The sequence below is a fragment of the Aptenodytes patagonicus genome, chromosome 19 (genome assembly GCF_965638725.1).
Source record: "Aptenodytes patagonicus chromosome 19, bAptPat1.pri.cur, whole genome shotgun sequence".
Taxonomy (NCBI): Eukaryota; Metazoa; Chordata; class Aves; order Sphenisciformes; family Spheniscidae; genus Aptenodytes; species Aptenodytes patagonicus.
The window spans coordinates 7,553,609-7,567,856 of record NC_134967.1 but is presented as its reverse complement, the minus strand read 5'-3'; the positions used below and the strand labels follow the sequence as shown (position 1 = coordinate 7,567,856).

The following is a 14,248-nucleotide window of genomic DNA, read 5'->3' as shown; positions in this document are numbered from 1 at the left end:
CTGCAGCTGTGAACTGTATGTTTCATATGTAAATGGTTACTTAATATTAACAAGCAGAACTTACCAGGTTTAAGAACGTTCCAAATATGTAATAATTCTTCAATGCAGTTTATCCATTTAGGCACTTAAATCTTGTACCCAAATTTATGTTTTGATTGCTAATAAAACACAACTCCTTTTAAATATATCTGAGACGTTTAGACAGGTACCACTTGTGAAAAAAGGCATCAAAAATAAGCTTCAACACCACCGTAATATATTTTATTCTTCAGGATGTTACACTGTAATATTCTTCAATTGGTAGCTCATTGCATCAAATGTTTGTAGAAAGTATGTAGATCTCAAAGTTGTTCAGAATCTCCTTTTCCAGGGATGCAATGAACGTTTCAATCCTTCATGAAACAGGCACAAAATGCAAATTCCTTCATTAATGAAGCCAGTTGTGTCAGTGCCCAGAACTTAAGAATCACTAAGTGGCAGAAGACACCCACCAAAATCATTATTCTCTTCTTTGATTTTCAGCAGCAATTTTTTTTTTTTAATCATTGGTCTCCATCCAAAATCTTAACAGTTCCCCAGCCTCGCATGCATATACTGTAGTTAAGGATAAATTTAAAGGTCATTCACATTGTCCACAACGAAGATGTCATTCCTTCATACCGTTTCTTCTGTTGACAGCAACAATGGATTAATATATTCGAATCCTTCAAATTCTGACTGATCTATTCGCTTTATTATATCTCTGAAAAACAAATAACAGCATTTTCAGTTTTATCAATTGCAAATACTATTTTTGCTGCTGTACTTTTTCTTCAAATAATAACAAAATACCTTACAGAAATGTATGTATATGAGGTTGTACAGAAACAACAATAAATGGGGAAAAAAAAAGTCTCTGAACATACAAATGCTTAACACTAATGTTTTATCCCAATATCTAAAGCAATATGACTGGAAATTTTGAAACATCTGATAAAAAGTTTCTTCTGCTCTTCCAGTTAGGCGACGTGCATACTTACAGGGCACCAAAAGAAGCATATAATAAATGACTGTTGTTTTAGAATACCAATTTAGAAATAAGAAAGACATTTTGCTGTCAGCAAGGGCTACTAGTGTTATATGTAAGATAAATACTACAAAAGAGTCAAGCACAAAGCTAATACTTTTTAAAAAACACATTGTATGCACAGGAAATCCAAGGACAGACTTATAAATTGATACACATAAAAGAGACAGAATTTCTTTTAAGATGTTTTGTTCATAAAGCTTCCCGCTATAGGTGCGCATACACTTGGTATTTGTAATTTTGTTGTCAAGCAGAACCTGTAAAGCACAAATGTGCCTTGCAATTCTTTGGCGTCACACAGAAACAGTAACTGAAGCACTTCACACTTTGGTTTCCATTCAGCTATTCACTTCATATGTGTTGGACTCTTGAGAAAGAGAGAATAGGTTGTGAACTATGGGTCTATGATATATAGGCAACACTTTCACAAAAATTCAAGCTTGAGCACTTAGGCACACAAATATCCAAAGCAAAATCTCCAAATATGTAATTACTTGAGGATGAACACCTGCTACCCAAGAATGCAGCAAAAGACAGACCCTGCAACAGTAAATTTATTGCCACTAGAGTAGACTCAACAGATTGTAAAAATGAGCACTGTAACTAGCAATCACAAATTTAATCAACATAACATTTGTTTGTACAAATAAAAATTCCCTAACCAACTTAGCTAATCCAGGGGGTTGACCTAGGATTAGCAGGCACTTTATGAAAGAGGCTTTGAAATGGTATTGTCTTTTTTTCAGAGCAGTTTAGCTTTGTTGTGTAGCAACAAAGAGGAAGGAAAACCAAGAAGCACATAGGCTGGAATGTGACAGTCTTGTGCCTTTAGTTATGAAAGCCTTTGGATAGTATGCAACAGCCTCTGCTTGCCAACATGGCATCCAACTACACGCAGTACTTCAGACGGTATCTAAGAAAGTAGAAATCATAAATCCATTATTAAAATCCGGTTCCAAAAGCAATACTTTAGAATCAGCTTTATTAAACATCTGATTAGACCCAAATATTCATTCTAGAACACCATCAATCAGTAGCTCTACAGACTTCAGTTAGAAATTGTAAAGAATGCAAAGCGCTGGAAGTTTATGAAATACATTTTTTTTCAAATGTGAAACCAGTGAACAGGACAATAGGCTGAAAACATCTGGAAAAGAACGCATTATAGTTTTCAGCAGAGGGCATCTAGTCAGATAAGGAAAAATGAACATAAATAAATGAAATATACTGGGAAAATGTAAGTGTATAACGTGCAAGCAAATCTTTGCTGCATTCTTACAGTAAAGCTCACCTAAAACTGCTAGCTGCACAGATTTCAGGATTCTGAGTCTTAGATTTTTAATAAACCCAAAATCTCCTTTGATTCGTTTCACTTCTGTATCAAAGTGCTAAATAAGCAGCAGAAAGTTTCATTGTATTTTTGATAGAATAGCACAAAAATTTCAAAACAAAACACACGCTACTATGCTCTCTAATGAGAAACAATATTTTAAAGTTCTTAAAAAGGTGTATTCTAAGTGCCATCTGGCATTAGTGTCACACACTCAAGCCTTGAAAGAAAAATGCACCTTGGAAAAAGAAGAATGGACCCTCCCCAAACTTGTTGCATTCCTCAGCAATTAGATACTACGATTCTCACACTGATGCCATTTGGCCCACCCTCCCCCCTTAGCTCTGATAATACATTTCTCATCAGACACATGCTCACTGCTTCACAGACAAATGAAGTCAACAAGACTGTTTTTTCTCCGACATTTTCTCCCATTGCATAGAGCTTCCTCGTTTTTCCAAAGGAAGTTCAAGTTCCAATTTTAGATTTTTACACTTCAGTAAATCCTCAAAACTGCATACAATTATTCTCTTAAAGAGTTTGGGCAAGATAAGTCTCCCATCTAACTACCAAAACTATAGCTTGTTGTCTTATATACCACCTTGTATCTGAAGAAACTTTCTTCCTTCGTGTACAGCAATCACTCCTCAGCCTTCAAATTCCTTTATTAAAGCATAATTTTTCTTCCTGCAAAACTTTTCCATAGCACATTTAAAGAATAGCTTTCTGTAAGATTTCCCTGCTATCTCAAGCTTATTCTGAGACCCAAGGAGTTGTGCGTCAATTGTTTCTCCCGAGTACAGAAATGCAAACTGCCCGAGTCAGGAATCAAATTTCCATCTCTTCTTTCAGTGCCAAGCACACGCTCAACAGCAAATCAATACTGTATTCTGAACTTCTATTAGAATACTAGGCAGTCTTCTAATATATAAGTAGTATGATAACTCATGCAAGATATGTAGGATACAAAGAATTCCAGATTTACTTTAACTTGACTATGTTCTAATGCTAAGTACATAGTCTCTTCTTAGTAATTTTCAAGCCATTTCTAAATTAATTTCTTAATACGCAATTGTATTTGGGGAAAAAGAAAAACATACTCATCATCTGGGGTTAGCTGCACAGGTTCGCTGGTGAACTGTGTATCAAAGTTATCCAAACCATAATCGTCTGTGATCTGAGGCTGAAATGGAGGGGTTGCTTGCTTCTTTTCCAGCTAAGAAGAAAAAAATGGGGGAGGGGAAAAATTAAAACATTGAATATTTACAAAATCCCCTAAGAACAGCAACATACATTGGCTCTAGAGTACATGCACAGAAAAGTCACTATAGTTGAGTTTAATATTGGTGGAAGATATAAACATGTTTAAAACTTAATGTCAGATTGTATTAGACTAGTAGATTCTGACACTAAATGGTACATGCTTATCCTGTTTATCCTATTGCTGTATTTTAAATAGAAAAACTTCAAAAGTTATCAGAAATTAATAAAATTTTAGGACCATGGAAAAAGCTGTTTCCCAAGTCTCTTGCCTATATATTAAGAAAAAACATTTTTGCTATATACATCTGGCTCAACAGTTTATAAACTGAGAACATACTCCAGAAGCTTTCCATTCAAGCCAAGATGCTTTCCCAGAATACAACTCCTTCTTCCCTTTTATAAGCTCCTCTAAAGTTGCCTCTTGTAAAGGCAGCCTCTTAGATTACGTCAAATCAACATAACCAGACTCATTTGTTAATGTTAATTCCAGCAGAGAACAAAAAAGTAAGCAATATTTATGTCCCAATCAATCGCTAGCCACATGGGTAAGCAATCATTAAAAGCAAGTCATGCTCATCAACAAAATAGCTAAAGCAGCCCAGAATTTTATTCTGCAATTAAAATGTAACCATTAATACATTTACATACAATATTTCCTGCTACAGGAACTGGAAACCCATATTTACCTTCCTTACCAGGGATAGTCAATAAAACAGGGGAAATTTTTTTTTTTTTTAAACTCAAATAATGCTGTTGTAGTCATTGAGAACCTTTTCTCATTTGCTATACCAGTAGCATGCTCAACATTATCTATAGTTTTCTGATTAAGGCAAATCCCTACTATCTTCCAGTTATTAGATCGCTTTTATCACAGGTTTGAGTGATACAGGAGCTGATGACAGATTAAATGTTATTATTTGTTTACATCACTACCCATGGCAGTTCCAAAAAAGGTGCAAGAAGAACTCCACTTTAACCTTGTTTTCAAGCAGTCACAGTTCCAGGCCCAGTGGAAAATCACAGATATAAGTTTTAACTTTTGGAAGCTGGTGGAAGCCTGAGCAACTGATCCAGCCAATATACTGGAAACCAGGGTATCAAAACCAGTCAATAATCATGTTTTGCCATTTTGCATGGCCAGCTAAATCACTTTCTACCACAAATGACAAATACTACTACTATGTTTTCTACATGTTACATCTATCATATTAGTGAGTGTCCCAGTTGAAATATTGTAGAGTATGAAGTATCTTAAATTACAATAAACCCATGGAGCTCTTGTAGAATTCTGTGAATTATTCCAATGGATTTATACTTCTCACATTTTTCCTGAAGTTATTAATTATACACTATTCACTTTTGTGAACAGAACCCTCTTCACCGTGCCTTGCAATTTCACACTGTACCCTAATATAAATACTGTCTAACAAACCAAAGAAAGCTCTCTTCTGCTTCATAAAGAGGGAAGAAAAAAAAAATCTCAAGTGCAACGTATTACTTCAATTGATGCTTAAACTCACTGGTTGCAAATCAGCATTAGCTGCCTCTCTCCTGTCCATACAGTCTGGGGAACATTCTTTTCATACTAAGCAGGCCATGCAACAGCCAAGTGATAGCTACTGCTCAATTGCTTCATACAAGCAAACAAGCTACTTCAAGGCATTATATTCTGGAAAAATCAGTAATAGGTAAACAATACTGCTTAACATCAAAGACAGGAACTTAAACAATAAAAACAGTGTGAACTGAACTGCACTGATAACACGCAAACAGAACAGCTAGTTTTTCGAACACTTTTTAGTCTAACTAGAAATCCACAGCATTTCAAAGACATTATGTTGCTTAACACGTATGATTTTAGTTAAGTTTGTTCTACAAACATCTGCATGTTTCATGGAAACATGACTGACCAAATACTAATGTCCTTAGCTGTCAATAGGCTGAGGTAATGCCTTATACTAAAAATATGTAATTCGGGGATGGAATATAACAAAGGTAACAAGGAATGCATTAATGCTAGAGAAGAATTATGTATGAAAAAGCGTAACGTTTTAGAAAGTGTAAACTGTACCTTTATGTATTTCTAATGCCTCACTGGTTAGAAATAGTAAGAAAACCAAAATGTCTGTGTCCTACAGTAAGCAATGACAGAAAAACAGTAGAGCTAAACACAATTAATAGTACCTTTCATTCTAAATACAAGATCCTCACATCTACGTATTAATGAGAGGTATGGCAATACTCTTTATGGGCAAACTGGCCATGAAGATATCTTTTTAGCTCAGTAAGTAAAGAATCATCATATTCACTAAGCATTAAATAAGAAAACGTCACACACTGAAATCTAAAATTAGCTTACAAATTGACATTAAAACTTCATAGAATCATAGAATATCTCAAGTTGGAAGGGACCCATAAGGATCATCGAGTCCAAAATTACAAGCAACTGATTAAGTTTTCCTTAATACTCTAGATTTACTTAATATTGCATGGCCATTTGGTCTGAGAAAACCTATTTCTTTAAAGAAACTACTGCAATGACTTTGGACACTCATCTGGATAGGACTGGAATTAGTACTTTAGAAATAAGCAACTCTGAGTTCTGGCCTTAGCTTTCCCAAATCCTACACAATACTGACCGCAATACTTCCAGAGTTCTCTCGCATCCAACTTCCTATATCTCCTCTGCCTCCTCTCCCATCATCACATGTCCACCTCTGGGTTTTTTTTTTTTCAGGCTACTGAAGAAACATAGGTGTTGACTACCAACCAAGTGTCCTGATTAGACAGCTGCTTTTGAGAGACAGAACAGATAAAAGCTGAATTCCTCTGTCTTCCCCAACTAGGGAACTAAATTGGTCTCATCTACCAGGATGCTCATTTTCACATAGAACAGAATGTAGTATCTTTGAGATCTACCTGCCTTCAAAATAAGCAAAAACTGATGAAACGGCTCAAAACTTATTGGTTCATAACTGGCAAATGAATAGTACAGTGTGGAAGTCCCTCTTCCTTCACAATTATATTAAAAATACTATTGCTGTAACATAAGCATTTGAAGGGAGTTACATTAAACCTTTCAAATGGAGGCTTCTTTTGATTTAATGGAATCAAGACTAGTTTTAACCTATACAAAGTCATAGAAGCTTGATCAATTTCCCTTTCACAATCTATAATCTTTCTTTTATAGCTCAATATGGAATACTCAGAAAGTATCACTGGAAGTTTAGTTCCCAAACCATATACAGCTACATCATATATTCCAAACAGTAAAACATATGCATCAATACAGTAAAAGGCAGGAAGACATTTTCAACTTGCCATTCAAAAGGTTTAATTAGAAGAATTTTAAATGACTAAATCCTACAAACCAACTGGCTTATATATTTACTTTCATATCAGCAAACTCCCACACGTGAACACCAAGTCTTAGGAATTTGGAGGATCAGGCACAATTGCAACATGTTGACCTTGGGTGTATGACGAGAAACATTAAGATTACCCAGAAAATTCACCTTTGTCTCCAAAATGTCAGTGCTTATTATTTATTTTTTAAATATTTGATTGAATCTCCTAGTTTTTCTATTAAAAAATTCTGCCATTGACTCTCATGCTCCAAAATTATTTTAGGACCCAACTGTGGCACTTCTTGTTAGCCACACAGACTGAAAAAACATAGTTTCATTAGAAACCCAACTTCGAAAGGATAACCAGTGCTGAAACCAGGACACCAGCATGCTAGTTACAGAGCAAGACACAGCAAATTATTAAACTGGCAATTAAATATACCATCTCAATGAAGATGCTAGCATATATTGCCTCATGAAATGTGCTTTTTTTTAATCAGCTGTAGTTCTACTTTTTAATAATTATTTACAGATGCTAGTAAATTCTGTATATTTTGTATTCTGTATATTTTGTAAAAAGAATGCAATTCTTGCAAGAACACTTCAAGAGCTGTTATGGAACATTAAAGAAAGTGAAAATTTTAATTTGGCCCCAGATTGCCAATTTAGCAATTGTTATAACCATAACTATGTAATACATAAGAGATAACCATATATATTCACAATTCTTCTATTTGTGACCATCTCAAATGCCAATTCTGCAAAAGGTTTGCTTAATTGGTACGCTGCATTCATACAAAGCTCCTTTAATTTAAGGAGGCTCTGACTACGTACACCAACCTTGAACCCATAAATGGATTCAAGTCATTACTTTGCCTGTAGAAGAAAGTGATAGAAAAGTGAGATAAGAGTGCAAAAAAATTTGTGTGAATCCTGTTTTTCAGTCTTGGCACATATATCTCAACATCCTTTCTGAATAATGCTTATAACACGTTTGTCAGCACAGCTGTTTTCAGAGTGGAGCTTTCAAGCTACATTCTTTGCTTCCATAGCTGTTTGAAATGGTCTTACAAAACACTAGGGATTTCCTATGTATGAGACAGTTAGGAATCTGTTTTTCCCATTTAACATTAGTGAATTAAACATTAGTTAGAAGAACAAAGGAAAACATAAGGTAAATAAATCCAGGCTTCCAATACTAAGAGAGGGTGCTCGTCACTATCGTATGTCTTTTTTGTTCAGTGGGTCACCTAAGCAGAAATTACAGGACCTTAAACAGGATCAGCACCCCACTGTTACAGGCTTTGTAAAGAGAAGTCTCACAAAGCTATATCAGAACAGAGATACGAAATTTCTTGCATGGATCCCCTTGCAATAGAGAAGGGGTATGCTCAGGCAGAATTGAAGGCGACACAGCAAACGGAAGGAAGGATAGCTGTAAATTCTGGGTAACAAAATCACTGAGGCATCTGTGAATGCATTGCATAACTTATGACAGGTGATGCTCCTACTCCTGCTGGAGGCAATCCTTTGGTCAGATCTTAAAGGGACAAAGATGCCATAGCAACCATTTATTTTTCTCCCCTCAAGAAGAAAAAAAAAAAAATCAACAGTATGGCTTAAAGATATGAACACAGAATCTCAACCAGAATACTTGTGTAACAGAGTTTACACTGTAATATTAACAATACTCAAAGCTTCCAGATAGGCAATAGATCTTTTCACAGATATACTGTCTCTGCAAAAACAAGAGCTTAGCCTTCACCGATAACAGCAAGTCAGACTATGTAATTACTAAGTTTAATAACTTTAAGATCCTTATTAAATTCCTTGAAAAATCTGTATAAAAAATTCAACCTACCGCAAAATTGTGGTTTTATGTATGGGAAAAGAGATGTTTTCAGGGAGAGTGAGGATAAGATTTCAAATTATGTTACGTAACTCATTCACCACTGAAAATTTTCCTTTTGGTAATGATACCAATAGGCGTGCAATTGATTAAAGAATAAATTGCTAGTTATTTCAGAATGAAGTTCTGGTTAAATGAATTCTTCCTGCCTTCTCTGAATTGTGGAGATTTTTTTTTTTATCATAGGAAGTATAATCCACTTGCATTCCCCCTGTTATATTAAGGAATTTATCACCACAGAAGTTTGTACTTAAAAACTGTGGTTAAAATACAAAATGTTACAAAATTTTCTGACCATTATTTTTGAGCTATACATCTATACAATCTATATCAATACTCATGCTACAGGGCATAAAATTGACCACTGTATGAATCAGAAGGAAGTTACTTATCTGTATGAGAAACATTGTAGGCTAGGAGCATTTGGAACCATTTTTACCTTCCTCTGAAGCTTCTGGTATTGGCTTTGATAGAGACAGGCTATCAGACTTGATCATTATTCTGATCTGTTATGGCCTACGTGGTATATACAGTTTGGGTTAGCCTTGCTGGCCACTGGAGGTCACCGTTCCTCTAGAGAAATATCAGATAGAAAATCAACATTCAAAACTCCCTTTGGAAGAGACCTAATGACACTAATGGAAAATCGAAAAATCACAATTTGTTTTCATGCAACACATCCTCAGTGATAACAGTATTAAATGACAAAGCGACAAGCCTGTTTTAATATGTGGTTTTGTATGGAGATTGAAATTCCTTACAAAGTTTTGTTTTCATAGATTTCATGTAAAATTAAAAATGCCTTTTGCTGGGAAAGAAGCAGTTTTCTCTTTCCATTTCACAGTTTTGAAATATTAAATGCTAGACAGTATTTAGTACCAGTTGTAATTCTTATTTTTTTGAAACATTGTTTGGTATCTGCTCATGCAAAAGCAAAGCCCAAATTTCTGTTAATGTTAATTACTGTGAAGCTGCCAGTAAGGCGAGATCCCTTTTAAAGAAATGGTAGCTCTGCAGTTTGCACTGTGTCTGCATTCTCTGGCACCGATTAAAGCTAAACTGTCTCATTAGCCATGCTGAACATAACTTTTTCTTCTGAGATTTAAACAATTCACCACACTGTTTAGGTTTCCATTCATTTTCTACACTACTATTTCCAGCAATCTACCAGTAATTTTCAGACTTTTTCTACTTTTGAGCCAAATATGGCACACTAAAGCACCCTAACAATACAAAAAAAAAAAATCTCCTATGGATACACATCCTCACCCTCTCCCCTTTTTTAAAAAAAAATAAATTAGTGAATTTCTAACACATACTCAGGTTAAAACTTCCCATTTGGACATCTGTCTCACCAAGTGACAATATTTACTTTGGTTTATGGAAAGTACTGATTTTTCTGCAGTGAGAAATTTAATATTTTCGTGTTGACATATTTAGCCGCCTTTGGTCCCAGTAAGACAGTAACAGAATTCCACAGATGATGTGGAATAGTCTGTTCAGAGTACAGGAAATTCAGTAACAAATTCAGAGATCATGAGGGTCATCTGGTATCACTGAGAATTAACAAGTTATGCAGCTAAATCATTTGATAATCTCTCTTTTGAGATGAGAAAGGAAATTACATACTATTTCAGTTCAGACCTCCACACTGTTTCAGTAAAACTTTCGTTATGCTTTCTCCTTTTAAAGTATATATCTATGTTGCTACAAAACAAGAGTGATTAACCTGTCCCAGCATGCTTTTATGTAGGATATGTGCTTTATTATTCAGGGTGCCTAGGAAGAAAGAAAACTCTTTAAGGAACCTAGCCCTTTAATCTGTAGAGAGGTAACAGGGATTTTCCTAGATAAACTTCAGAAAAGGCTGAACTCTTGTACTCCCTTATTTAGGCTGTTTTTCTCCTGTAGATCCAAATCATAGTCCTGCTTCCTTTCACGAAATAGTATCTGCTTCAGTGTGGCCAAACAAATTTGGAACTTGCGTGAAAGCATTTCCAGAACAGAATGAGGCAGCAAAGCAGTAGTTTTTCACTGCAGACATAAGACAGCTGGTGACAAGAAGATGGAGCAATTTCATACTTCTCTGCAGAGGACAGAAAACTAGCTTATTTTCCTATCATTACCTAAAGGAGCACTATCACAGGCAAAATCACCCCATTTGTATGGTTTTATAGTTGTGAAAACACATTCAGTAAAATGTACACAAGATATACAGCTTGCATAGATTTTAATCATAATTAAATTAAAAATAGCTCCAAAACCTTTTGACAAGCCACCTCAATTAGGGATCTTTCTAGTTCTCTGTCTCGCTTCATTCCTGGCTTAAATTCCATCCTTACGGTATTCATACGTGGATCACATTCATCATACCCTATTCACAATTACAACAAATTCAGTAAAATACATTTTTACAGTGATTGATGGTACTTAAACCATCTGCTTAACTGCAGTTCAGTGTTTTATTGCCCATTAAACCAAGAGATAGGAGATTAAAAATTATTTTGTTTAACTTCAGTAAAAAGACAAATTTAGTATGATAACTAAATTTCCAAATATAATAATATAGGGCAATATATGTAATAACATTTCAAAAGCCCTCAAAGCTATAAGAAAATGTAACATTTATGATGAGTAAATTTAAACAATTTTGTTGTAATAAAAAAAGTCATGTATGTTTTGTCAGAACTCCTGTAGAAAGAAACGAATGACCATTTTTCTTTCTGATCCCTTACCACACAGAGTCCATCACGGATCACTGCCCAAGATTAAAGAGTCAACTCTGACTTCTCTGGTTCCCTAGTTAGGGTGGTGGTAGTATGTTTTTGAAGGCTTATAGTACTACGAGTAAAAAAAGGCTGAAAATAATTAGAAAATAAGGTAATTTTCATCATAGCTGGAATTGCATTTTTAAGATTTGTCTGGAAAGATCTCTATGATCTTTGAGTTGATAAACTGATCTAAAAACTGCCCCCCGCCCGCAAGGTGCAAGCAAAGATTTTTTTGGTCCAGCCTTCTGAGTCTAGCAGTAATAGATGTCCCAAGGTAACAGATGATGGTCAATTATTATCCAAGAGCAGATCTGATGCAAAAAGCCTTCCTCCCTTTTCAAGATTTATTCTTGACCAGAGACTGTTCTTCCTGTGAATTCTCATGGTGTATTCAGTTAACTTTCTCCCTGGCTCCAACTTCTTTGCAGGTCTGGATGGAACACACTGAAAAGAGGGATCTTCTACACCAAGATCTGCAAATTCTTTTAAAGGTCTTGCAGATCCTTCATACTCTTTAGTTGTATCTGACTAACACTGAATAGTATTCAATTTCATTAATAACCTTTTGAAGACTTTTTCTGAAGAAGGTTCTCCAGCTACAATGAGGAATGCATTACACCTATCATGCCTGTATATTATGAGTGCAGCTGCATTTTGCAGAGGCCTCTGTGTTGCTGCATACCAGTAAGAGTAACATACTTGAGCTATCAAGTCCGTACGTCATTCACATGTGTTCTCCCCAGAACGTGCCAAGTAAAATGGGCAAATTGTACATCTCCCAGAAAATCCTTTCGCCACCATCTGATATAAGATTTTTCTTAATCTTCCTGGTCATTCTTATGGGCTATATATAAATTATTGTCACTTTAAAGATAAAATTATTCAAAATTTAAACAGTAGATTTTTCCCATTTAAACCAGAAGTTTATACAAACTGTATTGGCTCCCAAATTCTTATTTTGATATATTTTATAGGTCAGTTTCATAGGAAAAAAGGGAAGGCTTCTGTGTGTTCCAAAACAATACTAACAACAAAAGCCAAATTTACATGAATAACAAAACCGCGTACTCAAAACAGAAATATGTTACTATAGTAACATTTTCTATAATAATTAACAAAAGAACTCTACAAATTGAACTACATTAAATGCTATCAGAGAGAAATGTCAAAATACCTAAGTAATATACATTACAAGCCAGGCAACAGACACCAATATAATTAGTGATCTGCATTTAAAAATAGAAGTCCATAAATAATTCAGCCATTTAAATTTTCTCTAACTTGGTAGATTACACTCAAGACTGAAAATTCTCACACAGATGCTTACTGCTGCAATACAAGAGTTAGCACAACACATTTACTTTTCTTCCTGAGGAACAGCATTTGTGTGCAATTAGAGGAGATTTATTTCTGATATATCATAAGTAAAAATTGCAATTGTAGTTTAGATCTTAAGACTCAGATTTCTAGTTTAATGTTCTACAGAGTTGCAGAGGACATAAGACTAATAAGTAAAACTTTCTATTTAGGAATATAAGCATACAAGTATGGGAAAGCTACTGAATATATTTAGCAGGAAGGGAAAATTATGCCAGATTAACTGCAACACATTTTTACAGAATAAATAACTTATTTGAATTAGCCTTTAACCTGAAAGTCTTACCACCACAACAGTGGAGATAAAAATATGTCATGTAGTCAAATTTGTAGTAGCACAGATTCCAACATTCTAATTCTAAAATTTATATTCAATTAAAAAAAAGCCAAAGCTACAATCTACATAATCTGACTTAAAAAAAACAGGTAAGCATAATGTAAGTCAAAAGTAGTTACCACTGACCAAAATGATTACTTATATTACCAACGTGGGTAGGAAACCTGCTTTTAGGCCAGGACATCTCATTATGCTTGGCACAAAGTAAACAACAAAAAGGTGATCAATCACAGAAAAATCTTCCATTCCAGGCCTTAAACAAGAGCATGATGAGTACAGATGGAGATATGAGGAAATCATGAAACTGTAACTGGGCAGTGAATCTCAATACATCAACATTCCATCAGTTATTAGGTCTCAGAAAGCATCATGAAATGAAAGTTGTAAGGAAGACAAAATTAGCTCCTCCTGAACAAGAATGGCAGCATGAAAGAAACAGCAAAATGAGTATTTAAAAAATTTAAGTAGGGTGGTAAGATTGTCATTATGAGTCAGTCGTAGCTATGCATTAACATTTCAACAGCAAGGCATTCAACTAGATGTTAAACATCAGACTGCCTCTTTTACATTATACTCAGTAAAGCATAGAAGCACTCTTAAATAAACCATACAGTGAACTTACAGCCTTCAACTTGAGAAAATCAGTGAAAAAAATACGTTGGTACAGCTCTAGAAAAGACCTTACTGCTTCTGTACACAGCTAACAGTAGCCATGGCTTTGTAGTTCTTTTTTCAGCATATAATGGATAAATACCATAAAAACAGGCACTAGGATAAGAATAGGCTTCATGTACTGAAACAATCAAAAAAAGGTTGACTTGGTACTTCCCTGAATGCTCTTAAGCCAC

General features: G+C 34.9%; 1 protein-coding gene across 4 annotated transcripts in view; it reads right to left on the bottom strand.

Annotated features, from left to right (window-relative positions):
- Nucleotides 1–235: 235 nt before the first annotated feature.
- The window catches only part of PRKCZ (protein kinase C zeta), a 71,525-nt gene continuing 57,512 nt past the window's right edge, over nucleotides 236–14,248 (bottom strand). For 3 of the 4 annotated variants that reach the window (XM_076356340.1, XM_076356338.1, XM_076356339.1), the window contains exons 18-19: nucleotides 3,497–3,612; nucleotides 236–742 (exon numbers count right to left, since the gene is read on the bottom strand). In XM_076356340.1, the coding sequence (XP_076212455.1) occupies nucleotides 655–742; nucleotides 3,497–3,612 (204 nt within the window). In that variant the 3' untranslated portion in view covers nucleotides 236–654. Of the gene's footprint in view, nucleotides 743–3,496; nucleotides 3,613–9,140; nucleotides 9,489–14,248 lie in introns of those variants that run through there. The other variant, XM_076356341.1, reaches the window with a different exon arrangement.